This window comes from Bufo gargarizans, chromosome 2 (genome assembly GCF_014858855.1).
Source record: "Bufo gargarizans isolate SCDJY-AF-19 chromosome 2, ASM1485885v1, whole genome shotgun sequence".
Taxonomy (NCBI): domain Eukaryota; kingdom Metazoa; phylum Chordata; class Amphibia; order Anura; family Bufonidae; genus Bufo; species Bufo gargarizans.
The window spans coordinates 715,925,604-715,951,060 of record NC_058081.1 but is presented as its reverse complement, the minus strand read 5'-3'; the positions used below and the strand labels follow the sequence as shown (position 1 = coordinate 715,951,060).

The window sequence follows — 25,457 nt, the reverse complement described above, 5'->3', positions numbered from 1 at the left end:
GACCGGAAAAGCATGACTTCCGGTCCCGGGCTGATCAGATGCTGTGGTCACATTTGACCACGGCATCTGAAGGGTAAGATGTATGCGGTCAGCCTTATGGCTGAACTCATACATATGCCACGGGTCTTTGCTATTTAAAATAGCAGAAACCCGGTGGTTAAGGCGCTCTTGCGCACATGTTTAGGGACTGGACTTCTGCTGTACATATACGGCACAGGTCCTCAAGGGGTTAAGTGCTAACAATAATGTAATCCTTGTATTTATTCCAGGTCTATTACACTGTGCATTCCTATTAGTGTTATGTAACTGTTATGTTCATGCATTATGCCTGTTCACCAGCAGGTGGCAGTATTGACAGCAGAGCTATCTTTTGATAGAATGGAACTCACCATTACATTCTTCCCCTTTGGGGCAGTTGCAGTTCTAGGTTATTCCAGTCTAAGCTAAGCTAGCGTTGGAGACTGATCTGTGGAAGATGTAACATTAAGGGGAAAGTTCCCCTGCTGCAGCAGGAGTCTCTCCAGAGGGAAGTCACTCATAGAGCTCCCTGACTCCTTGCAGAATTTACCTACTGAGTGTCAGGTGGAGGTCAACAGCCAAAGGCACCCCAATCCAGGGATACCAGAACCGACCAAAAGTCCATTAACCACAACCAAGCCGAGTTCAGCACAGCATAGAGAGAAAGCAGAGTTATCAAGTTTGCCTGCCAGTTTATGCCAAAGCCTGCTGGGACCAAGAGAAAGCCTGAATATTTTTGGGATGAAAGTTTATGCAAGTAAAGCTGTTGAACTTTATCAAGATCTGGACTTGATTTATTCTCCATTTCCTACCTCAACTAATTCCCTTTATTGCTTCACAGCCAAACCCTAGAGATGGGCTGTATTCAGGTAGGAATACTGTGACACGCAAAAAACTATTAGGGCCGCACTACATCACTCGGCATTCCTACAGAACTGGGACACAATCGCATTGGGACACAATTGCATATACATACATTGTACAAGTACCTGGTTGTATACAAGTAACAGGTTGTATACATACAGTACAGACCAAAAGTTTGGACACACCTTCTCATTCAAGAGTTTTCTTTATTTTCATGACTATGAAAATTGTAGATTCACACTGAAGGCATCAAAACTATGAATTAACACATGTGGAATTATATACATAACAAAAAAGTGAGAAACAACTGAACATATGTCATATTCTAGGTTCTTCAAAGTAGCCACCTTTTGCATTGATTACTGCTTTGCACACTCTTGGCATTCTCTTGATGAGCTTCAAGGGGTAGTCACCTGAAATGGTTTTCACTTCACAGGTGTGCCCTGTCAGGTTTAATAAGTGGGATTTCTTGCCTTATAAATGGGGTTTGGACCATCAGTTGCGTTGTGGAGAAGTCAGGTGGATACACGGCTGATAGTCCTACTGAATAGACTGTTAGAATTTGTATTATGGCAAGAAAAAAGCAGCTAAGTAGGGATGAGCAAACCCGAACTGTATAGTTCATTTAGCAATCCATAGTGTGGTTATTTTTTGGCCATATCCCAGTCTAATTCTGTCCGTAAACGTATACCTGTCACCCAGCGCCTAAATAATAGGCCTCAAATTTATAGTCAGCTAAATCTGTGGTTACTGCTGTGCCTGTATTAGTGTAATACGGTACCTAAATAGATAGCCAGATAGTGTTAGGTGTCTGTAAAAAAAGGCCTGAATTTGAATTCAATACATTGGGCCAAATAATATTTTTGTAGTTGTGGTGAACGATAACAATGAGGAAAACATCTAGTAAAGGACGCAGACGCGGACATGGTCGTGGTGGTATTTGTGGACCCTCTGGTGCTGGGAGAGGACGTGGCCGTTCTGCCACAGCCACACGTTCTAGTGTACCAACTACCTCAGGTCCCAGTAGCCGCCATAATTTACAGCGATATTTGGTGGGGCCCAATGCCGTTCTAAGGATGGTAAGGCCTGAGCAGGTACAGGCATTAGTCAATTGGGTGGCCGACAGTGGATCCAGCACGTTCACATTATCTCCCACCCAGTCTTCTGCAGAAAGCGCACAGATGGCACCTGAATACCAAGCCCATCAGTCTGTCACATCACCCCCATGCATACCAGGGAAACTGTCTGAGCCGCAAGTTATGCAGCAGTCTCAGTTATGATGTTTGAAGACTCTGCTGGCAGGGTTTCCCAAGGGCATCCACCTAGCCCTTCCCCAGCGGTGGAAGACATAGAATGCACTGACGCACAACCACTTATGTTTCCTGATGATGAGGACATGGGAATACGACCTCAGCATGTCTCTGATGATGACGAAACACAGGTGCCAACTGCTGCGTCTTTCTGCAGTGTGCAGACTGAACAGGAGGTCAGGGATCAAGACTGGGTGGAAGACGATGCAGGGGACGATGAGGTCCTAGACCCCACATGGAATGAAGGTCGTGCCACTGACTTTCACAGTTCGGAGGAAGAGGCAGTGGTGAGACCGAGCCAACAGCGTAGCAAAAGAGGGAGCAGTGGGCAAAAGCAGAACACCCGCCGCCAAGAGACTCCGCCTGCTACTGACCGCCGCCATCTGGGACCGAGCACCCCAAAGGCAGCTTCAAGGAGTTCCCTGGCATGGCACTTCTTCAAACAATGTGCTGACGACAAGACTCGAGTGGTTTGCACGCTGTGCCATCAGAGCCTGAAGCGAGGCATTAACGTTCTGAACCTTAGCACAACCTGCATGACCAGGCACCTGCATGCAAAGCATGAACTGCAGTGGAGTAAACACCTTAAAAACAAGGAAGTCACTCAGGCTCCCCCTGCTACCTCTTCTGCTGCTGCCGCTTCGGCCTCTTCTGCTGCTGCCGCCTCGGCCTCTTCTGCTGCTGCCGCCTCGGCCTCTTCCTCCGCCTCTGGAGGAACGTTAGCACCTGCCGCCCAGCAAACAGGGGATGTACCACCAACACCACCACCTCCGTCACCAAGCATCTCAACTATGTCACACGCCAGCGTTCAGCTCTCGATCTCACAAACATTTGAGAGAAAGCGTAAATTCCCACCTAGCCACCCTCGATCCCTGGCCCTGAATGCCAGCATTTCTAAACTACTGGCCTATGAAATGCTGTAATTTAGGCTGGTGGACACAGACAGCTTCAAACAGCTCATGTCGCTTGCTGTCCCACAGTATGTTGTTCCCAGCCGGCACTACTTCTCCAAGAGAGCCGTGCCTTCCCTGCACAACCAAGTATCCGATAAAATCAAGTGTTCACTGCGCAACGCCATCTGTGGCAAGGTCCACCTAACCACAGATACGTGGACCAGTAAGCACGGCCAGGGACGCTATATCTCCCTAACTGCACACTGGGTAAATGTAGTGGCAGCTGGGCCCCAGGCGGAGAGCTGTTTGGCGCACGTCCTTCCGCCGCCAAGGATCGCAGGGCAGCATTCTTTGCCTCCTGTTGCCACCTCCTCCTACTCAGCTTCCTCCTCCTCTTCTTCCACCTGCTCATCCAGTCAGCCACACACCTTCACCACCAACTTCAGCACAGCCCGGGGTAAACGTCAGCAGGCCATTCTGAAACTCATATGTTTGGGGGACAAGTCCCACACCGCACAGGAGTTGTGGCGGGGTATAGAACAACAGACCGACGAGTGGTTGCTGCCGGTGAGCCTCAAACCCGGCCTGGTGGTGTGCGATAATGGGCAAAATCTCGTTGCAGCTCTGGGACTAGCCTGTTTGACGCACATCCCTTGCTTGGCGCATGTGCTGAATTTGGTGGTGCAGAAGTTCATTCAAAACTACCCCGACATGTCAGAGCTGCTGCATAAAGTGCGGGCCGTCTGTTCGCTCTTCCGGCGTTCACATCCTGCCGCTGCTCGCCTGTCTGCGCTACAGCGTAACCGCTTCCCGCTCACCGCCTCATATGCGACGTGCCCACCAGGTGGAACTCCACCTTGCACATGCTGAACAGACTGTGCGAGCAGCAGCAGGCCATAGTGGAGTTTCAGCTGCAGCACGCACGGGTCAGTCGCACTGCGGAACAGCACCACTTCACCACCAATGACTGGGCCTCCATGCGAGACCTGTGTGCCCTGTTGCGCTGTTTCGAGTACTCCACCAACACGGCCAGTGGTGATGACGCCGTTATCAGCGTTACAATACCACTTCTATGTCTCCTTGAGAAAACACTTATGGCGATGATGGAAGAGGAGGTGGCCCAGGAGGAGGAGGAGGAGGAAGAGGGGTCATTTTTTGCACTTTCAGGCCAGTCTCTTCGAAGTGACTCAGAGGGAGGTTTTTTGCAACAGCAGAGGCCAGGTACAAATGTGGCCAGCCAGGGCCCACTACTGGAGGACGAGGAGGACAAGGATGAGGAGGAGGTGGAGAAGGATGAGGATGAAGCATGGTCAGAGCGGGGTGGCACCCAACGCAGCTCGGGCCCATCACTGGTGCGTGGCTGGGGGGAAAGGCAGGACGATGACGATACGCCTCCCACAGAGGACAGCTTGTCCTTACCCCTGGGCAGCCTGGCACACATGAGCGACTACATGCTGCAGTGCCTGCGCAACGACAGTAGAGTTGTCCACATTTTAACGTGTGCAGGACTACTGGGTTACCACCCTGCTGGATCCACGCTACAAAGACAATGTGCCCACCTTACTTCCTTCACTGGAGCGTGATAGGAAGATGCGCGAGTACAAGCGCACGTTGGTAGACGCGCTACTGAGAGCATTCCCAAATGTCACAGGGGAACAAGTGGAAGCCCAAGGGCAAGGCAGAGGAGGAGCATGAGGTCGCCAAGGCAGCTGTGTCACGGCCAGCTCCTCTGAGGGCAGGGTTAGCATGGCAGAGATGTGGAAAGGTTTTGTCAACACGCCACAGCTAACTGCACCACCAGCTAATACGCAACGTGTTAGCAGGAGGCAACATTTCACTAACATGGTGGAACAGTACGTGTGCACACCCCTCCACGTACTGACTGATGGTTCGGCCCCATTCAACTTCTGGGTCTCTAAATTGTCCACGTGGCCAGAGCTAGCCTTTTATGCCTTGGAGGTGCTGGCATGCCCGGCGGCCAGCGTTTTGTCTGAACGTGTATTCAGCACGGCAGGGGGCGTCATTACAGACAAACGCAGCCGCCTGTCTACAGCCAATGTGGACAAGCTGACATTCATAAAAATGAACCAGGCATGGATCCCACAGGACCTGTCCATCCCTTGTGAAGATTAGACATTAACTACCTCCCCTTAACCATATTTTTTGTACTCCAGGGCACTTCCTCATTCAATCCTCTTTTTTTTTTCATTTTACCATTATATTGCGGGGCAACCCAAAGTTGAATGAACATCTCCTCTGTCTGGGTGTCGGGGCCTAAATATATGCCAATGGACTGTTCCAATGTTGGGTGACGTGAAGCCTGATTCTCTGCTATGACATGCAGACTGATTCTCTGCTGACATCCTGAAAATGTCCAGGAAACTTACATGAACTTCAGCCACTCTTACACTGCAAAACACGACCTCCATGATCAGCAAAGGCAGAATAGCGTTCCCCATCATCTCCTGATATGCAACGTTTCCACAGTTGGAACTCCACCCTCTTTTTTACACCCGCTGAGAGGAAGGATAAACTGAACTACTATCGAGACATCCTATGTAGTTAATTGGCCGCTGCCTATGTGCGCCATTGCCCATCCTCACAAAGGTCTGACCGGGGGGCGCTCTGCGCTCATGTTCCATTGCCATGGCTGCTGGAGGGGGTGGGAGGGCGGGTGCAACACCATCTCCATCAGCAGCAACCAATAACTGATGTTTCTCATGAGCACTTTTCTTCACCCGTCTACTAAAGATACCACCTACCAGCAGCAGCCAGACATGAAGCAGAACCTAAACCAGTAGGTGATGGAATACATGGATGGCACCCTGCCACCCCAAATCCAAGATCACCTAGACTACTGGGCAGCCAATCTAGATTTATGGCTTCAACTAGCCGAGTTTGCCCTGGACAAGGTTTCCTGCCCGGCCAGTAGTAGGGCATCAGAGCGGGTGTTTAGTGCAGCGGGGGCAATAGTTACCCCAAGGAGAACTCTCCTTTCCACCCAAAATGTGGAGAGACTGACCTTTGTAAAGATCACTCAGGCATGGATCAGCCAGGAATTTTACACAAAAAGGTCCAAATGGATTTAGCGAGTAAAATCAATTATTTATTTCTTCATAAAAATAAATAATGTACATCCTCCTACATTTATTATTATTTATTTTTTTTTTATGAAGAAATAAAGAATCATTGATTTTACTTACTGGATACATTTGGACTTTTTTGCTGCATCTACGTTGGGTGTGAACACAGCCCGGATCTGTGCAGAGCAGGTCAGAGCACCTTTACCACTTGAGAGCTCGACTTTGTTCTATCTACAAGGATTTTCACACGCCAGTGCCTGATGCACCAGACTAGATCATTCTGTGTGCTAGACCAAAACTTTGGGAAAAATTACCCGTTTCTTCTGGCCACCTGCTTCAGCCACTATTCTGATGCAGTCAACTGTTTGATGCCACCCACCTGCTGCCATGTTCTCTTACTGTCACCCACCATCTTGTGCTGTTACTGTCACTGCTGTTGCTCCCCCACCCTCCCTACTCTGTAACTGAGCCACTGTGTTGACTCCTCAAGTGTAGCCACCTCACCACTCTGTAACTGGGCCACTGTGTTGACTCCTCATGCAGTTGCCACCGTACCACTCTGTGACTGACCACTATGTTGACTCCTCATGCAGTTGCCACCTCACTACTCTGTAATTGGGCAACAATGTTGACTCCTCATTAATGATGAGTGGCATAGGCAATATTTGTTTTAGCGATATTTTGCAAATTTTTCAGATTATATCCACAATAAATTTGCAAATTCTAGAATTCGTGATCTCCAGTCATTATTTTCAGAGAATTTGGCAGTACATCCAACCAGACTCACAACCGCAGACCACGTGTCACCACACCAGCCCAGGACCTCCACATCCAGCATGTTCACCTCCATGATTGTCTGAGATCAGCCACCCGGACAGCTGCAGCAACAATCGGTTTGCATAACCAAAGAATTTTTGCACAAACTGTCAGAAATCGTCTCAGGGAAGCCCAATTGCATGCTCGTCGTCCTCATCGGTGTCTGGACCTGACTGCAGTTCATCTTCGTAAACGACTTGAGTGGGCAAATGCTCACATTCGATGGCGTCTGGCACGTTGGAGAGGCATTCTGTTGACGGATGAGTCCCGGTTTTCACTGTTCGGGGCAGATGGCAGAGAGCGTGTGTGGCGTTGTGTGGGTGAACGGTTTGCTGACTCAACGTAGTGGATTGAGTGGCCTATGGTGGCAGTGGGGTTATGGTATGGGCAGGCGTATGTTATGGACAACGAACACAGGTGAATTTTATTGATGGAATTTTGAATGCACAGAGATACTGTGATGAGATCCTGAGGCCCATTGTTGTGCCATTCATCCACGACAATCACATCATGTTGCTGCATGATAATGCACGGCCCCATATTGCAAAGATCTGTACACAATTCCTGGAAGCTGAAAATATTCCACTTTACCACACTAAAACTCAGAAGTACACAAATGCCTCCCCCTCTCCCAGATTCACACATATCTATTTTCCACAAGTTAGTTACCAGAGATCTAGAACAGATCAGTCCAAGGATAAAAGGTGTTAATAATTTAAGCAGGGAGGAATATCTATCTCTCCAAAAATTAGAAAAGGACAGAAATGTGGTCATAAAGTCCTCGGACAAAGGAGGCAATGTGGTCCTAATGGATCACGTGGTGTATAAAAGAATGTGTCTAGACATTCTTAAAGACACACAGTCACACACGATCTTACATAATGGCCCAGGTCCATCTTTCAAGATTGAGTTAAAAAATATCCTGGATGGTGGACTAAAACGCAAACTGATTGATCAATCAGAATATGATTTCCTCCTGCCAAGAAACCACATTCTTCCTACCTTTTACTCCCTGCCAAAGATACACAAGGGGACAACACCAATGAATGGTCGTCCCATTGTGTCAGGGGTAGGGGGACTTGGACAAAATGTGGATATCTATGTGGATAAATTGATCAGACCATTTGTGGAGACCCTCCCGTCGTACGAGATACATCAGATCTGCTCCTCCAACTCAATGGTATATGTATCGACGAGACAATGATTTTTGCCTCCATAGATGTGGAAGCTCTTTACAGCTCAATTCAACATCATCTAGGCCTGAGAGCTTTAGAGAGCTAACTGTCCACTAGGGACAAAAGGCTGTCACCACACAACACCTTTATACTTGATCTCCTACAATTCTGTTTAACCAGGAACTATTTTACTTTCAATGACCACTACTACCACCAGCTCAGGGGTACCGCAATTGGAAGTCCCTGTGTGCCATCTTACGCTAATTTACTCCTTGGCTGGTGGGAGGCCAATATCATATGGTCTGAGTCATTAAATCAGTGGCATGAAAGTATAGCTCTATGGTATAGATTCATAGACGACGTGTTCGTACTCTGGAGAGGCACAGAGAGGTCATTCACGGAGTTTCCTGAGATTCACCTCCGTGTCGGACCGAACGTCACTTCCGTTTCTCGATGTTTTGATCGAGAGGGCCCCAGATAATAACATTAGGACATCAGTTTTCTGAAAAACAACCGCGACGAATAGCCTATTCCGTTGGGAGAGTGCACATCCCTTCTCCCTATGTAAAGGTATACCAAAGGGTCAATACCTTAGTCTACATCGCAATTGTTCTAGCATGAAGAAATTCAAACTGCAAGCCAATGATTTAAGAACAAGGTTCAGGGACAGGGGATACCCTGATGGCATCCTGAGGTCTGCGTTTGAATCAGCATGCAGAGCAAAAAGAGAGTCGCTTCTGGTCCCCAAGAAAACAGCAGAGATAGAACAGTCATCAAATAGACAGATCAGAGTCATCGAGACGTATGATAACGCACACACAAAAATCAGACAGACACTAACCAAATACTGGGACATCCTATGCGTGGATCCAGACCTGAAAGAGGTGATTGGAACATATCCACAAATCACCTTTAGAAAAGGACGGAGTCTAAGAGACAGGCTGGTTAACAGCCACTTCCAACCCCCACAACCAATGGGGAATTAGCTGTCAAGAAGACCACTGGGCATGTGTACATGTGGTAAATGTGCGGCCTGTAGCCAAGTTAATTCCATAAAAAAATTTAGGAGCTCACACACGGGAATTGAGTATGACATCCGGGATTTCAAATTGGGAAATTGTGTGACAGTAGGTGTAGTTTACTTGGCACGGTGCGCATGTCCTCTAGATTATGTGGGGAAGACCAAAAGGGAGTTTAGACACCATATGAGGGATCATTATAACGACATTGCCAAAGAAAAAGATACGCCGGTGGCGAGGCACATAAATCAAGTACACAGAGGGAATGCATCATGCCTTAAATTTGTGGGCATCCAACATATCCCCCAACCTAGAAGGGGGAGGGGGATTGGGATAATAAAATCTTGAAGGCAGAATCCAAATGGATTTTCAAGCTAAAGACGGTCACGCCAAATGGCTTGAATTAATATCTCTCCGTCAAGCCATTCCTTCAATGATGACCTTTTAGCCTGACCACTATGTATGGGAGGGACTCAGTCCTGTCTGGACTGTCATCTATAGACAAATCCCCACAAACTGGTTCATGGGCTATATTATCCCAGAATATATCAATTCCTGCCTCCACTGTGCAAGGATAATGTCAGCCACATAATAATACCGCTCATAGGCTGGCACATACACATATGTGACATCAACAGCATCAATAAGCTGTCATCATATATGTTGGTAATTATCGGATCCCTCATACTGATTTGTAGAATTATATATGTTGGTATTTATCGGATCCCTCAGACTGGATCCCTCATACTGATTTGCAAAATTGCTATACAAAAGGGTACATCTGACTAGACTAAGCCAGCAATAAGCTTTCAATATGATTGCATGGATGGATAATATTTGTGGGCGTTTGCATTTACTAATTCCCCTTAAACATGGATTGTGAGACTACAGCATATAGGTTGACTACCTTGAATCGCTAGATGAGCTTGATTATGGATCGGCGCTGACAGGAAGTGGGCGGTAAGGAGAATGATCAGTTGACCTATATACACAGGATAAGCACACTAAAACACAACTCATCAAGTATACTAAGATCAACTGTTTCGAGCCACTGGATGAGTCCGATCGTCACCAACGCTGTCACTGCTTTGACAACGCCGATAAAAACAGGAAGTGAGCTGCAAGTGTTTCTGCCGGGGACGCGTAGTAAGATCCCCATGGAAACAAATCCGCTCCTGATTAAGCATCACTCCCAGTAGGCGGAGTGGGGCGGGTCAGGACGGTTTAGAACTGCCCATTGGCTCTCCTCTGCTTCACAGGGATTGGCTGAGGGCTGCCTGAGGGGCGGGGCTAGAACTACAAAAGGAGATAGAATCCTTTAGCAGGCCGCCATTGCCATTTTATATGAAGAAGCTCTGCCACTGCACTGATCGCTCCCTGATGAACCATTGCATTATGGGGAAATGCCTCGGATAGAACTTGCAGTCAGCTATTAGAGGAAGGGATATACAGATCAGGCCCAAGGTTCCAGCGGCTGGGGGTCGCTCTTTTCAGGGCGAGTGCTCCGACTACAACCATTTAGCCAATCTCTCCACTCAAGACTACAGTTAGGATCAGAGACAATTAGGCTAAGCTGTACAGGAGTAATATCTGTTGATCTCGCCAAGAAGCTACTCCCATCATAAAACCGCCTAGCCCCCACTAGGGCAATAGACCTGACACCCCTTCTTTCAGCAAAGAGCCATACGCACAAAAGTGTGTGTGCAAGAATTTTAGTAACACTGTCTCACTCATTTTAAAAGAGATTAATAAAAGTTACGTATTTTATCTCACATGGTACACTCAGTTCACGATATAACGTTTATTTGAGACTACTGAGCTAACAGATAGTCCGTCAAGAAAAGACAGTCTACCCTACAGGGGTGTGATTATGTGGCTAGAGATAAAAAAATTAACTGTCGGCCAATACAGCCTACAACAATTAGGCAATAGGCATTCACCTGAGAGCAAATAACTTTAGATTCTGTGGCTGGAGGTACATTAGGCGGTCACAGGATAAAGATCTAACTGTTGGCCAATACAGGCCCCAAAAATTTGCCAATAGGCATTCACCTGGCAGCAAAGAACTTTGGATTCTGTGGCTGGAGATACATTAGGCGGTCATAGAATAAATATGTAACTGTTGGCCAGTACAGGCCACAAAAATTAGGCAATAGGCATTCACCTGACAGCAAAGAACTTTGGATTCTGTGGCTAGAGGTGCATTAGGCGGTCACAGGATAAATATGTAACTGTCGGCCAGTACAGGCCCCAAAAAATAGCCAATAGGCATTCACCTGACAGCAAAGAACTTTAGATTCTGTGGCTGGAGGTACATTAGGCGGTCACAGGATAAAGATCTAACTGTTGGCCAGTACAGGCCCCAAAAATTTGCCAATAGGCATTCACCTGACAGCAAAGAACTTTGGATTCTGTGGCTGGAGGTACATTAGGCGGTCATAGAATAAATATGTAACTGTCGGCCAGTACAGGCCCCAAAAATGAGGCAATAAGCATTCACCTGACATAAAAGACCTTTTATGCCACTGTACATACATAAAGCAAGGACCATTCTTTGTTCTGGGTGGTGGCGGATATGTGTGGGCTGGCATGAGTAAATTCAATTACACGTGGTCATCACAGGTGTTGTATTCCTCCGAGATCCATGCCTCATTCATTTAAAAAAATGTGATGTAGTCCAGACTGTCGGGAGCTACGGTAGGCGATTGCGCTAATCGGCCACGATCCCCCCTGCTGCACTGAACATCCTTTCGGACAGGATACACGCAATGGGCAAGCCAAGAGTTCCATGGCAAATTGTGCCAGCTCTGGCCACAGGTCAAGCCTGCACACCCAGTAGTCAAGGGGTTCCTCACTTCTCAGAGCGTCCACATCGGCCGTTAACCCGATGTAGACGGACACCTGTCGGTCTAGGCGTTCCCTAAAGATGGATCCGGAGGGCGGCTGTCGATGGGTTGGCTGCAAGAATGATCTCATATCTGAAGTAACCAACACATCTTCAAACTGCCCTCTTTTTGCAGGTGCGGTAGGATTGGTCCCCGCACCTGTTTCACTGTGGGTGGAAATTCCTCTGCCAGTCCCCGCAACAGCAGAATGCAACATCTCTCGCAGCAAGGCCTCAAAATGCTACATTCTGGCAGCCTTCTGTGATGCTGGTAACATGTCCGCCATTTTGTGTTTGTACCGGTGGTCTAAGTACGTTGCCACCCAGTATAGGACCTTGACCGTTATGCTTTTTATACAGGGGTCCCCTCTTCAAACATTGGAGCAGGAAGGCCCCCATTTGCACTTAATTGGAAGCGGTGGAGTGGCCTGGCTCCTGCTCATCGCCCAGGAGAATGTCATCCTCGGTCTCCTCCCCCCAGCCACGGACAACACCAGGCATCCCCGAAAAGTTTGAAGCCTGCTGTTCTTGCTCCTCCTCCTCCTCTCCCCAGCCACCATCCACCTCTGACTCCTCTTCAGAGTCCTGCTGACTTGTCTCAGATGGAGTAGCACACCTGGGAATTTATCCAGCATTGCATAGAATCTTCCAGCTCCTGCTCCTTTAAAGCTTGATCAATGAGACGACGCAATGCATGCTCCAGAAAGTAGGCGTAAGGTACGGTGTCACTGATGTCACCCTGGCTGCGACTGACCAGTTTGGTGATCTCATCAAATGGCCTCAGAAGTCTGGCACAGTGAAAAAAAAAAACAAGCTCCCCAGAACCTGTCCTGCCGCAGAGTTCGTACAGATAGTCGTTAACGGGACGTTTCTGCTGGAGCAGCCTATCAAGCAAATACAAGGTGGTTTTCCAGCGCATCGGGCTGTCACAAATCAGAGGTCTGACGGGCAAGTGGTGTCATTGCTGAACGTCAGCAAGGCGAACCATGGCCGTGTAAGATCTTCTAAAATGGCCAGAAAATTCCCTGGCCTGCCGAAAGACGTCCTGGACCCCGGGGTATTTGGCAACGAATCGCTGCACAACTAAGTTTAGGCACGTGTGTCATTTTGCCCTGTTTCAGCGTGCTCAGAAGATTGGCACCGTTGTCGCACAACACTTTACCAACTCTCAAATTGAGCGGAGTTAGCCACTGATCGGCCTGTGAAAGGAGTGCAGGACCCGTGTGGCTCTTGGCTTCCAGGCACAACAGCCGCAGCACAGCATGGCAACGTCTCACCTGGCATGTCAAATAGTTTCTGGGGAGCTAGGGGGGTGCGGCGGAAGAGGCGGTAGCAGTGGAAGAGGAGAAGTCAGCCGAGGAGGAGACGAAGGATGGAGTAGGAGGAGGAGAGGAAGAGGCAGGTCTGCATGCAATCCGTGGCGGTAACACCAAATCCACACGGGTGCCACGGGTTGCATGCTTGACAGCCGACAGAAGGTTCACCCAGTGGGCAGTAAAAGTTATATACCTTCCCTGCCCGTGTTTGCTAGACCACGTGACTGTAGTCAGATGTATCTTGGCACCGACACTGTGTGCAAGAGATACATTTACTTGCCGCTGAACATGGACATATAGCTCTGGGATGCCCTTCTGGGAGAAATATTTCCTTCCGGGGACCTTCCATTGGCCACAAATTTTCTAAATCTAAATCTATTATCAGCAGCTGACACGTTAGAAAAAGCACACACTGCGGAGCCATGTGCCATGCATGGTGGATGACTCACTCCAGATACATTTGCGGTCTGCTTTTTGCCTCCTGTGCATTGCGATTTCTCTCTCCTCCCTATCTGCTGCTCCGTCTCTCCCTCTGAACTCCCCTTCTCTTCCTCCCTTGTGGGCACCCATGTGACATCCATCAGCACGTCATCATCGTCACCTTCACCACCACTGACATTAGAGATGTCGGAGTAGGCAGCAACAGCGGGGACCACCCTCCTTGGGCTGATCTGGGTAATGTCGTTAGACCGCTGGGTGGTGGCCGTTGCTACCTCCTCATCCTCATCCGAAGCCAAGAATGGCTGCGCATCATTAAGGTCTGCGAATGGATGGGAAAATAATTCCTCTGAGTCAAGTTAAGGGGCTATGGTGGTGGTGTCTTTGGGGGTGCACACAGCAGAAAGTGAGGAGGTTGCTTATACAAAGGATGAGGAGGGTGCAAAAGCGGAAGGCTGAGTGAGCCACTCAGCCAACTCTGGTGCGCCCTTTGAAGTTATCGCACACGCCTTCTCGAACTTCCCACTTAGGCTCCGGCCTGGTGCACCTGCCCGACCCCTACCATCCCTGCGGAACGGTCTGCCTCTTCCTCTGCTTATCATTTTCTAAATGACCCTTTGCCTAAGTCCGTAGAGAAGAGCAACATTTGTGGAAGAAGTATATAGCAAAAGCACCCCTCAATCAGTATTTTATAGAAGAAGGTATATGGCACCCCTCAATCAGTATTTGGCGGAAACAGGTATATAGCACCCCTCAATCAGTATTTGGCGGAAGCAGGTATATGGCTCCACTCAATCTGTATTTTTTGGAAACAGGTGTATTGCATGCCTTAATCAGTATTTGGTGGAAGAAGGTATATAGCAATAGCACCACTCAATCAGTATTTAGTGGTCGAAGGTATATGTCACCCCTCAATCAGTATTTGACGGAAACAGGTATATAGCACCCCCCAATCAGTATTTGGTGGAAACAGGTATATGGCACCCCTCAATCAGTATTTTGTGGAAGCAGGTGTATTGCACCCCTCAATCAGTATTTGGTGGAAGAAGGTATATAGCAATAGCACCCCTCAATCAGTATTTAGTGGTCGAAGGTATATGTCACCCCTCAATCAGTATTTGGCGGAAACAGGTATATAGCACCCCCTAATCAGTATTTGGTGGAAACAGGTATATGGCACCCCTCAATCAGTATTTTGTGGAAGCAGGTGTATTGCACCCCTCAATCAGTATTTGGTGGAAGAAGGTATATAGCAATAGCACCCCTCAATCAGTATTTAGTGGAAGAAGGTATATGGCACCCCTCAATCAGTATTTGTTGGAAACAGGTATATAGCACCCCTCAATAAGTATTTGGTGGAAAGAGGTATATGGCACCCCTCAATGAGTATTTTGTGGAAGCAGGTGTATTGCACCCCTCAATCAGTATTTTGTGGAAGACGGTATATAGCAATAGCACCCCTCAATCAGTATTTAGTGGAAGAAGGTATATGTCACCCCTCAATCAGTATTTGGCGGAAAAAGGTATATAGCACCCCTCAATCAGTATTTGGCGGAAACAGGTATATAGCACCCCTTAATCAGTATTTGGTGGAAACAGGTATATGGCACCCCTCAATCAGTATTTGGCGGAAAAAGGTATATATACACACCTCAATCAGTATTTGGCAGAAACGGGTATATATCACCCCTTAATCAGTATTTGGTGGAAACTGGTATATGGCACCCCTCAATAAGTATTCGGTGGAAGAAGGTATATAGCAATAGCACCCCTCAATCAGTATTTTGTGGAATAAGGTATATGGCACCCTTCAATCAGTATTTGGCGGAAACTGGTATACAGAACCCCTCAATCAGTATTTGGCGGAAACAGGTATATAGCACCCCTCAATCAGTATTTTGTGGAAGGAGGTGTATCGCAGCCCTCAATCAGTATTTGTTGGAAGAAGGTATATAGAAAAAGCACCCCTCAATCAGTATTTTGTGGAAGAAGGTATATAGCACCCCTCAATCAATGTTTGGCGGAAACAGGTATATAGCACTCCTCAATCAGGATTTTGTGGAAGAAGGTATATTGTAGCACTCAACCAGTTTTTAGGGGGGCAACAGGTATATCACACCCATTGCAATGAGTTACTCCAATAGCTTTTGTCCCTCTATCTAGCTGCGGTATTGCAGCAGAACCGCACACAACTGCTGCACAATACAAATGCACTATAATATAATTTCTATGTTAGAAAGTATATTATTAGTACAGGGCCGTCTTTAATATTGATTGGACCCTGGGCAAAAATTTACTTGGGCCCCCTGGATCCCGCCTTCCCACACCTTAGCAGGCAATCACGCCTCCACCACAACACACACACAAAAAATCCACACATCTGGTAGAGTACAGTGAATGGCTGTAAATACTTCCAGTTCTGAAGACTCCAGCAGCTCAGGATCAGTGCTCTGGACAGCTGGGCTCAGGCTGGAAGTGGGCACCGCTCTGCAGGAAGGAGACCGGGGCTCGGCTCACCCTAGTGTTACAGTGCACCCCAGCACCCCACAGTATGCAGTATAGCACCCTATAGTATACAGCACCACACAGTATGCAGTTTAGCACCCCACACTATACAGTACCCCACAGTATATAGTAGAGCAGTATAGCAGCCCACAGTATACAGCACCCCACAGTATACAACACCTCACAGTATACAACACCTCACAGTATACAACACCTCACTGTATACAGCACCCCAAACTATACACAATACAGCCCCCCACACTATACAGTACAGCAGTATAGCACTTCACACGATACAGCCCCCCCCCCCCCCCACACTATACAGGCCCCCCACATTATACAGGCCCCCCACAGTATACAGCCCACCACACAGTATACAGCCCCCACACAGTATACATCCCCCACAGTATACAGTCCCACACAATATACAGCCCCCCACAGTATACAGGCCCCCACACAGTATACAGCACCCCACTATACAGTAGTTTAAGGTATATTAACATAACAGCCCCTGTCACCTTTTTCTGATGTAATCTTCACACAAAAAAGCTCCACAGTTAACTTCTGCAACACTCCACAGGACCTGTGATGACCTCATAGCCATGTGACCAGTGATTGCTAGGTTACTGGTCACATGGTGATGATGTCATTAAGGTCCTAGAGCAAAAATTTAACACAGTACGATCATGATGCCTGGACTCAGTGCCAGCTTGACACCCGGGGCAGTAGCTAGCAGGGCTCAAGAGGCAGCTGCCTTGGGCCCCCCAGGAGCAACTGGGCCCTGGGCAGCTGCCCCTTTTGCCCCTTGGTAAAGACGGCCCTGTATAAGTATATCACACCCCACTATATCACACCTATCGATAGCACACCTATACCAGTCCGTAAAAGGACTTTTGTGGCCCTATTAGGTAGCGTTTGATGTCCCTAACTGTCCCAGCTCCAAAATGCAACCTCCCCTACACTGGCAAAATACATAATGCTAAATGGCTGCCAGATCGGGTTCGGCGCTATGCAAAAAAAAATGGCGCGCACGAATATCACCATATGTTAGCATGTTTGTCGAAACGCGAAACGACCACCGGGCGAACCGCAAGGCCATCTCTAGTTCTGACACATTAGAAGACGCTCAAAAAAGTTGACAAGAACACAACCCCACATGATGCTGACCTTGGAGACAGTCACTAGCTATAGGTCTATCTTTTTTCACATAAATAAATAAATAAAAAAGCCGTTTAAAACTTATAGATGTTTTGTAAGAAACATGTCCTGTATAGAAGAAGCCCTAAGTATAATGTCCTTTGGAAGCACCAACCCACCCCAGACTGACAGTAAGAACAGGTATAGTCAGGCATTTAGATTCAGCCAGTTCCCTCCAGTTCTCCAGATACGGTTGTTAAAATGACAACTGGATCGGAGAACCATGTTACCGGCTGAGTCCCGATCCAGTGCTGTGGCAGCGGCAGGGCAGCTGGAGATGTTCACTTCCATTGCTTTGCGCACCACTGATAGTTTAGTTTAGTTCCTTAGTTGGGTGGAATATGTGTGTAGTGTACATATAGTGTATTTATGTATGTATATGGTGTATTTATGTGTATGTGTGTTGCATATATATGTTGTATGTATATGTAAACATGTGTCGTGATGCCGAGTGTCTGCCGTTGAGTAGGGACCTGTTTTAAAAAATTTGAATCCCTGGGTCCAGTCATGCTATAGGTTTCTCTAATTATGATATTGTAAAGAGGATAGACTAACAGGAGGTTACTTCACATCACTCTTCTTTTAAATAGTTTCGGGAGGCCGTATATATATATACAGATAATAGGATGTGTAATAGAGATATGGGGAGGAGAAGAGTATAAGCAGCAGCTAAAAACATCATATTATCTGCAAGATGTACAATTCATTTTACTGAGTCCTCTATAATACGTACATTTGATGTTCAGTGTTTCTGATCCCTTTAAGTCTTCCCCATTAGGATACGTAGCGATGCACTGAACAGGACTCCGATGATCCACATATGAAGGAATGTAAGTAAGTTCTGATTCTTCTCTCCAGTTTCCTTCAGAAATCTCCACTGACTTATTTTTCACTTGTCCAGGTTTGTTCCATCGTAGAGAAGGAGGACTGGAGCGGCAGGTGTGATCTGCAGTACAGCGTATAATGGTGGCTTCTCCTTCAGTCATAACATTAGACCCAAAAATCCGAAAATTCACTTTATCTGTGGATTAAAGGCAAACCAGAAAATTGTCATTACTTATTCTTAATTCTGTATTAACCCCTTCATAACACAGACAGTTTTCACCTCCCTGACCAGGCTTATGGTTTGCAAATCTATTATTATATGACTTTTTGTGTTAACGACTTTAGAAAGCTTTTACTTATCCTAGCAATTCTGAGATAGTTTTCTCCTGACACCTTGTGCTTCATGATAGTGGTAAATTTAAGTTGACATATTTCACCTTTATTTATTTACAGAAAAAAATTAAGGAAAAATGTGGTACTTTCAAAATTAGAATTTTTGTGCTTTTGAGATAGTTATACCTCAAAATAGTTATTAATTAAACATTCATCATTCTACTTTATGTTCACATCATGTTGTAAATGTCATGTTAATTTTTTGGGGACATTAAAAGGCATATAATTTTAGGAAAATTTCCAAAACCAACTTTTTTAAGGACCAATTCAGTGCTGAAGTAATTTTCAGTGGCTTACATAATGGAAACCACCCATAAAAAAAACATACATTTTAGAAACTACACCCCTCAACTTGCTAATTTTAGAAACTTTATCAGCCCAAAGTTGTTCCACTTTTATTTGTGCTGCAAAATGTGTGACATTTCCCCCTTCACACAACTTTTTAGAAGTGATGAGAAAAGGTGGGGTGCCATGGGAGCAGCAGTGGGCAGTTCCCCTGGAGGAACCGACTGCGAAACAGCAATGGGGTCTCGGGTGCTGCTGTGGTCTGTATCATTAGGAGCTTGGAGCTTGCACTTTTTGCACTATTACTCATGTTCCCCCTTTTTGGGTTTCTGTTTCTAAGGGTTATGCACATTAACGTATGCCAGCCTGGCCTGTGCTTCGGAGCACAACTTACGGTCCGCAATGCATGGGCACCAACCTGTGGTATGAGATCTGCATCCGATGCACTACTTTTTAGCGGTGCGGAGGCACGGACAGAATAAGGGTTCCTTGCCTCCGTTCCGCACCGCACCTGAATGGGTCCGCATTAGGGATGTGTAGCACAAACGGCAGATGCTCATATATTGTTGACCCGCTGTTTGCAGGCCGCAATACAGGCACCGGCTGAAAACGGTCATGTGCATGAGCCCTTATGCTGATGCTTTGTCCTGATCAATTGTGTGCCACATTGTATCTCCTGGTTCTGTGTGGGTATGGAGGTAACTTTTTAATCATGGATTATTATTAATCCGGGTTGGTTACAATAAAGATTATGGGGGTCATTTACAAACAGATAATGCAACACTTTTTGACATCTACCTGTCACAGATTGCGATGCAATCTGTAACTTTTTCCCCTTTTCTGCCACTCACACCAGTTCCTTAAAATAGTTGCATAGCCTGGGTGGGGAAGGGGACAGGCCGGCCCATCTTCATTTATCACTTTCTATACCTGTTTTAGGCAAAGAAAACTATCTATAATATGGAAGGTGGTGTAGATTTACACAGGCGGAGGATACGCCAAAGTCATATAGAGACCGGCGTCTCTACATAAAAGCAGAGCATCCATCGCCAGCTAAAGGGGTTTTTAGACCAGCATGTAAAACGCCGGTATTAATAAATGACCCCCTATGCTTTTTGATAAATTTGAATATATTGTGTGGTGTCGCAATTCTTGCTAGTTTTTGTGGCATACATACAACACCGCAATGTGGTACAGAGTCTAGCGTGCATAGGTGCAGTGCCGCCGGCCCACCAGATTTAAGTCTTTTTGAAGAAAGACTTAAATCTACAGTGGCTATGAGGAAGGCAGGAAGATTTGCCAAATATATGAGAGTCAAGAGCTACTGTGATTCTGTATGAGCTGCTACCCATTTATGCCAGCATTGAGTAAATTAACTCAACTTGCACTTTCCGTGTAGCTGCTATGCAGCCTGACCTCAGAGCACCAGAACCAGATAGAAGCACCGTCACACCCACATAGCCATACCACTGTGCGGCATCCTAACCCTGCACCTAGTAGAGTCTCTGGGGACCGTCTCGCTGCGCGCTGCAAACAGATTGCCGTGCTTTTATGACAAGGTAGCTGAATAAAATAGCTACAGTCATACCACCATTGCCTTTCGGCTGCAGTTATACAGGGCCTTTGTCCTCTCCATCGGAATCTAAAGGGATCTAGATAAGGTACCCCATCTTGGGAATTATATGATCCACTTTATTTATTTAATACGGAGATCAGACTGAATCTTATTGTAGACAAAGTAGGTGGGAGAAACCCCTCGGGGGAAAGTATGAAGAAATACACTCTATGATAGGAACCTATTGAGGGCAATAGAGTGGTAACCACAGAGACCCTATTAACACTACTATAAATAAGCAATCCTAAGAGAGAGAGGCTAGCTCTTTCAACAATTTATGGGTTTTTTTTGTCTGAGATTATTAAACTTAACAAATAAAAGTTATGTTTTAATATTAGGTCACACACAGGGTAATTTTCAGCTATTAGTTTTTCTAATTCATATATACCCTGGACCAAAACAAGGTACCTATGTTCTCATTGCTTCAATATGTTGTGCCTATCATGTGCCAGTATAAAATGTCAGTTCTCTTATTATTATGCTGTTCTTCCTGGTTTTAGAAACGCCCTATCTGTGTCCTAGCATGAGGATATCATATGCACTACTGTCATGGTCTTACCTTCGTTTGACATGTGCTGGCGGCCATCTTGGTTTCTGGGTTTCTTGTAGCCTCCCACCCTGCGGCTTCTCCTTCCCACTGGGAGGAGCTGGATGCCTAGCTCATATATATAGAAGGTCTGTGGCTTCAGTTCCTTGCTTGGTCCTCCTGTGTTCACATGCTTCTAAGACTGCTGTTGCTTCTGGTTCCTGATCCTGGCCTCGTCTGACTACCCCGTTGGTTCCTGATCCTGGCTTCGTCTGACTACCCCGTTGGTTCCTGATCCTGGCTTCGTCTGACCACCCTCCTGGTTCCTGACCTCTGTCTACGCAAGACCCTGCTTCGGTTTAGCCATCCGTTTGGACTTTTGCTACGGCTTGATTTCCAATAAAGCCTTCTTATTTCCACTCATCTCTGTTGTACGTCTGGTTCATGGTTCCATGACATTAGGACCAAGCCATGAATTCTGACGGTACAGGGCCATCCTCGCTAACTACGCTGGTTGCCAGACTTGATCAGCAGGATCACCTGTTGGGTCGGTTCGCTGTGGCGTTGCAAACCCTGCTTGAACGCACGGCTCATTTCGCTTCCGTTGCCGATGGGTCGGTTGTCGCTCCTGGGCCCGCTCCTACTGCCGCCCCGGTTGTTGCGCCAGAGTCTACCCCGACACCTGTTGCTGCGCCTGCGGTGTCTCGGGGTATGACCGGTTCTGCCCCCCTTCCACAGCGCTTTGGGGGAGAGCCAACTCAGTGCCGAGGTTTCCTTAACCAGGTGGGCATTTATTTCGAGTTGCTGCCACATGCCTTTCCTACTGAGAGATCAAAGGTGGGCTTCTTGATCTCGCTGCTCTCGGACAAGGCCTTGGCCTGGGCCAGCCCTTTATGGGAGAACAACAATCCGGTGGTTGCCGAGTTTTCCGGTTTTGTTGCTTCTCTTCGGAAGGTATTCGATGTGCCGGCTCGTGCTGCCTCTGCTGCGAAGCTCCTTATGTCCATCAGACAGGGTTCACGATCCGTAGCTGAATACGCCATTGAGTTTCGTACCCTGGCAGCAGAGGTGGGCTGGAATAATGAGGCTCTGGTCGCTGCTTTCTCTCATGGTCTCTCGGATGCCTTGAAGGATGAGGTTGCAGCTAAGGACCTACCAGTGGAGCTCGAGTCCCTTATTTCTTTCCTGATTTTGATTGACACCAGACTCAGGGAGAGACCTTCCTTTAAGGAGAGCCTGCGGAGGTCTCCTAACAGATTGGCGCCTACGTTTGCTGTCCCACCCGTGCCTCCCTCTCCTCCCACGCCTCCTGGGGATGACTTGTCTGGGGGTGAACCCATGCAGCGGGGGTTTGCTCGCCTGTCCGAGGGGGAGAGGGCACTCCGGAGACGCGAGGGCCGATGCATGTACTGTGGTCTCGGTGGGCATTTTCGGTTGGCATGTCCGAACCGTCCGGGAGAACGCTCGCACCTGAGGTCCTGTCGGGGGCAGATCTTGGGTGGAGTCTCCTCGTCCCCGGTTTCCCGTGTTGACAAACCACTGATCACGGTTGTCCTCTCCTGGGTCGGGGGCTCGGTGACGACCCAGGCGTTGGTGGACTCTGGTGCTGGTGGTTTGTTCATTGATAGAGTGTTCGTTGCCGCCAATTCCATTCCTCTGCAGCTTCGAGGTTCCCCACTGGCTCTTGAGGCGATAGACGGCAGACCCCTTCTGCCGCCACACGTGACTCATGAGACCCTTCCAGTGGGGATAGCCATTGGTGCCGTTCACAGAGAGTCGGTCTGTCTCCAGGTTATTTCGTCTCCACACTACTCGGTGGTCTTGGGGTACCCCTGGCTCCAGAAGCATAATCCGACTTTCGATTGGAGATCGGTCGAGATCCTCTCGTGGTCACCGCAGTGTGGGGTTAGTTGCATCCATGGGCCTGTCAAGTTGCTGTGTACTTCCTCGGACTCTCTGTTGCCTCCTGAATACGAAGAGTACCGGGATGTATTCGATAAGGTGCGCGCGGTTGCCCTACCTCCGCACCGCCCATACGATTGTGCCATAGAGTTACAATCCGGTGCCGTTCCTCCTCGTGGCAAAGTCTATCCACTGTCGGTAGCGGAGAATGAGGCCATGGAGGAGTACGTGAGGGAGGCGCTTTCACGCGGACACATTCGCAAATCCTCGTCCCCGGCAGGGGCTGGATTTTTCTTTGTGAAAAAGAAGGGCGGTGAGTTGAGGCCTTGCATCGATTACAGGGGTCTCAATCGCATCACGATTAAAAACGCTTACCCGATACCCTTGATTTCCGAGCTGTTCGATCGCCTCAAAGGGGCCACGGTCTTTACCAAACTCGACCTGAGGGCGGCATATAACCTGGTAAGGATCAAGGCGGGCGATGAGTGGAAGACCGCGTTTAACACCAGGACCGGTCATTATGAATCCTTGGTTATGCCCTTTGGGTTGTGCAATGCGCCCGCAGTCTTCCAGGAATTCATCAACGATGTTTTCCGTGACCTGTTGCAGCAGTGTGTGGTGGTCTATTTGGATGACATCTTGGTATATTCTGAATCCATGGAGGCCCACATTATGGATGTCAGACGAGTGTTGCAGCGGTTACGAGAGAACAGGCTGTTCGGTAAGCTTGAGAAATGCGAATTTCACCGATCCCAGGTAACCTTCTTAGGTTACATCATTTCCGCTGAGGGGTTCTCCATGGATCCTGAGAAGGTTTCGGCTGTCTTACAGTGGCCCCAGCCCAGTGGTCTCCGTGCCTGCAGCGCTTTTTGGGCTTCGCCAATTATTATCGGAAGTTCATCAGGGACTTTTCCATGCTAGCCAAGCCTCTCACGGATCTGACCAGGAAGGGCAGTAATTTCCAGGTCTGGCCGCTCGAGGCCATCCGAGCTTTTGAGGCTCTAAAGTCCGCCTTTGTGTCGGCTCCGATTCTGTCGCATCCCAACCCTGGGTTGCCCTTTGTCCTCGAGGTGGACGCGTCTGAGACGGGAGTAGGCGCCCTTCTGTCTCAGCGTAGAACACCAGAGGGTCCTCTGCTTCCCTGTGGGTTTTACTCCCGGAAACTGTCTTCCGCGGAGTGCAACTATCAGATTGGTGACAGGGAGTTATTGGCCATCGTGCAGGCCCTTAACCTCCTCCCGTCACACTAACGCCGAAAGGCGTCAATGCTGCGGCGCTCCCAGGTCACACTAACGCCAATAGGCGTCATCTCGCGAGACGCGAGATTTCCTGTGAACGCGCGCACACAGGCGCGCGCGCTCACAGGAACGGAAGGTAAGCGAGTGGATCTCCAGCCTGCCAGCGGCGATCGCTCGCTGGCAGGCTGGAGATCCGAATTTTTTAACCCCTAACAGGTATATTAGACGCTGTTTTCATAACAGCGTCTAATATACCTCCTACCTGGTCCTCTGGTGGTCCCTTTTGTTAGGATCGACCACCAGAGGACTCAGGTAGGTCAGTACAGTCGCACCAAACACCACACTACACCCCCCCCCCCGTCACTTATTAACCCCTTATAAACCCCTGATCACCCATGATCACCCCATATAAACTCCCTGATCACCCCCGTCATTGATCACCGCCCTGTCATTGATCACCCCCCTGTCAGGCTCCGTTCAGACGTCCGTATGATTTTTACGGATCCACGGATACATGGATCAGATCCGCAAAAAGCATACGGACGTCTGAATGGAGCCTTACAGGGGGGTGATCAATGACAGGCGGGTGATCACCCATATACACTCCCTGATCACCCCCTGTCATTGATCACTCCCCTGTAAGGCTCCATTCAGACGTCCGCATGCGTTTTGTGGATCCGATCCATGTATCCATGGATCCGTAAAAAATCATGCGCATGTCTGATTGGAGCCTTACAGGGGGGGTGATCAGTGACAGGGGGGTGATCACCCTGATTACCCTGATCACCCCCTGTCATTGATAACCCCCCTGTAAGGATCCATTCAGACGTCCGCATGCGTTCTGTGGATCCGATCCATGTATCCATGGATCCGTAAAAAATCATGCGGATGTCTGAATGGAGCCTTACAGGGGGGGTGATCAGTGACAGGGGGGTGATTACCCTGATCACCCCCTGTCATTGATAACCCCCCTGTAAGGCTCCATTCAGACGTCCGCATGCGTTTTGTGGATCCGATCCATGTATCCATGGATCCGTAAAAAATCATGCGGATGTCTGAATGGAGCCTTACAGGGGGGGTGATCAGTGACAGGGGGGTGATTACCCTGATCACCCCCTGTCATTGATAACCCCCCTGTAAGGCTCCATTCAGACG

At 48.1% G+C, this 25,457-nt stretch overlaps 1 protein-coding gene across 2 annotated transcripts in view; it reads right to left on the bottom strand.

The window, feature by feature from the left end:
- Window positions 1–25,457, bottom strand: part of LOC122929123 (B-cell receptor CD22-like) — a 518,995-nt gene that overhangs the window by 112,808 nt on the left and 380,730 nt on the right. Inside the window, exon 4 of one of the 2 annotated variants that reach the window (XM_044282613.1) lies at window positions 18,252–18,539. The exons of the other annotated variant lie outside the window; for it this stretch is intronic. Coding sequence (XP_044138548.1) covers window positions 18,252–18,539 — 288 coding nt within the window. The remainder of the gene's footprint in view (window positions 1–18,251; window positions 18,540–25,457) is intronic. 2 annotated transcript variants of the gene reach the window in all.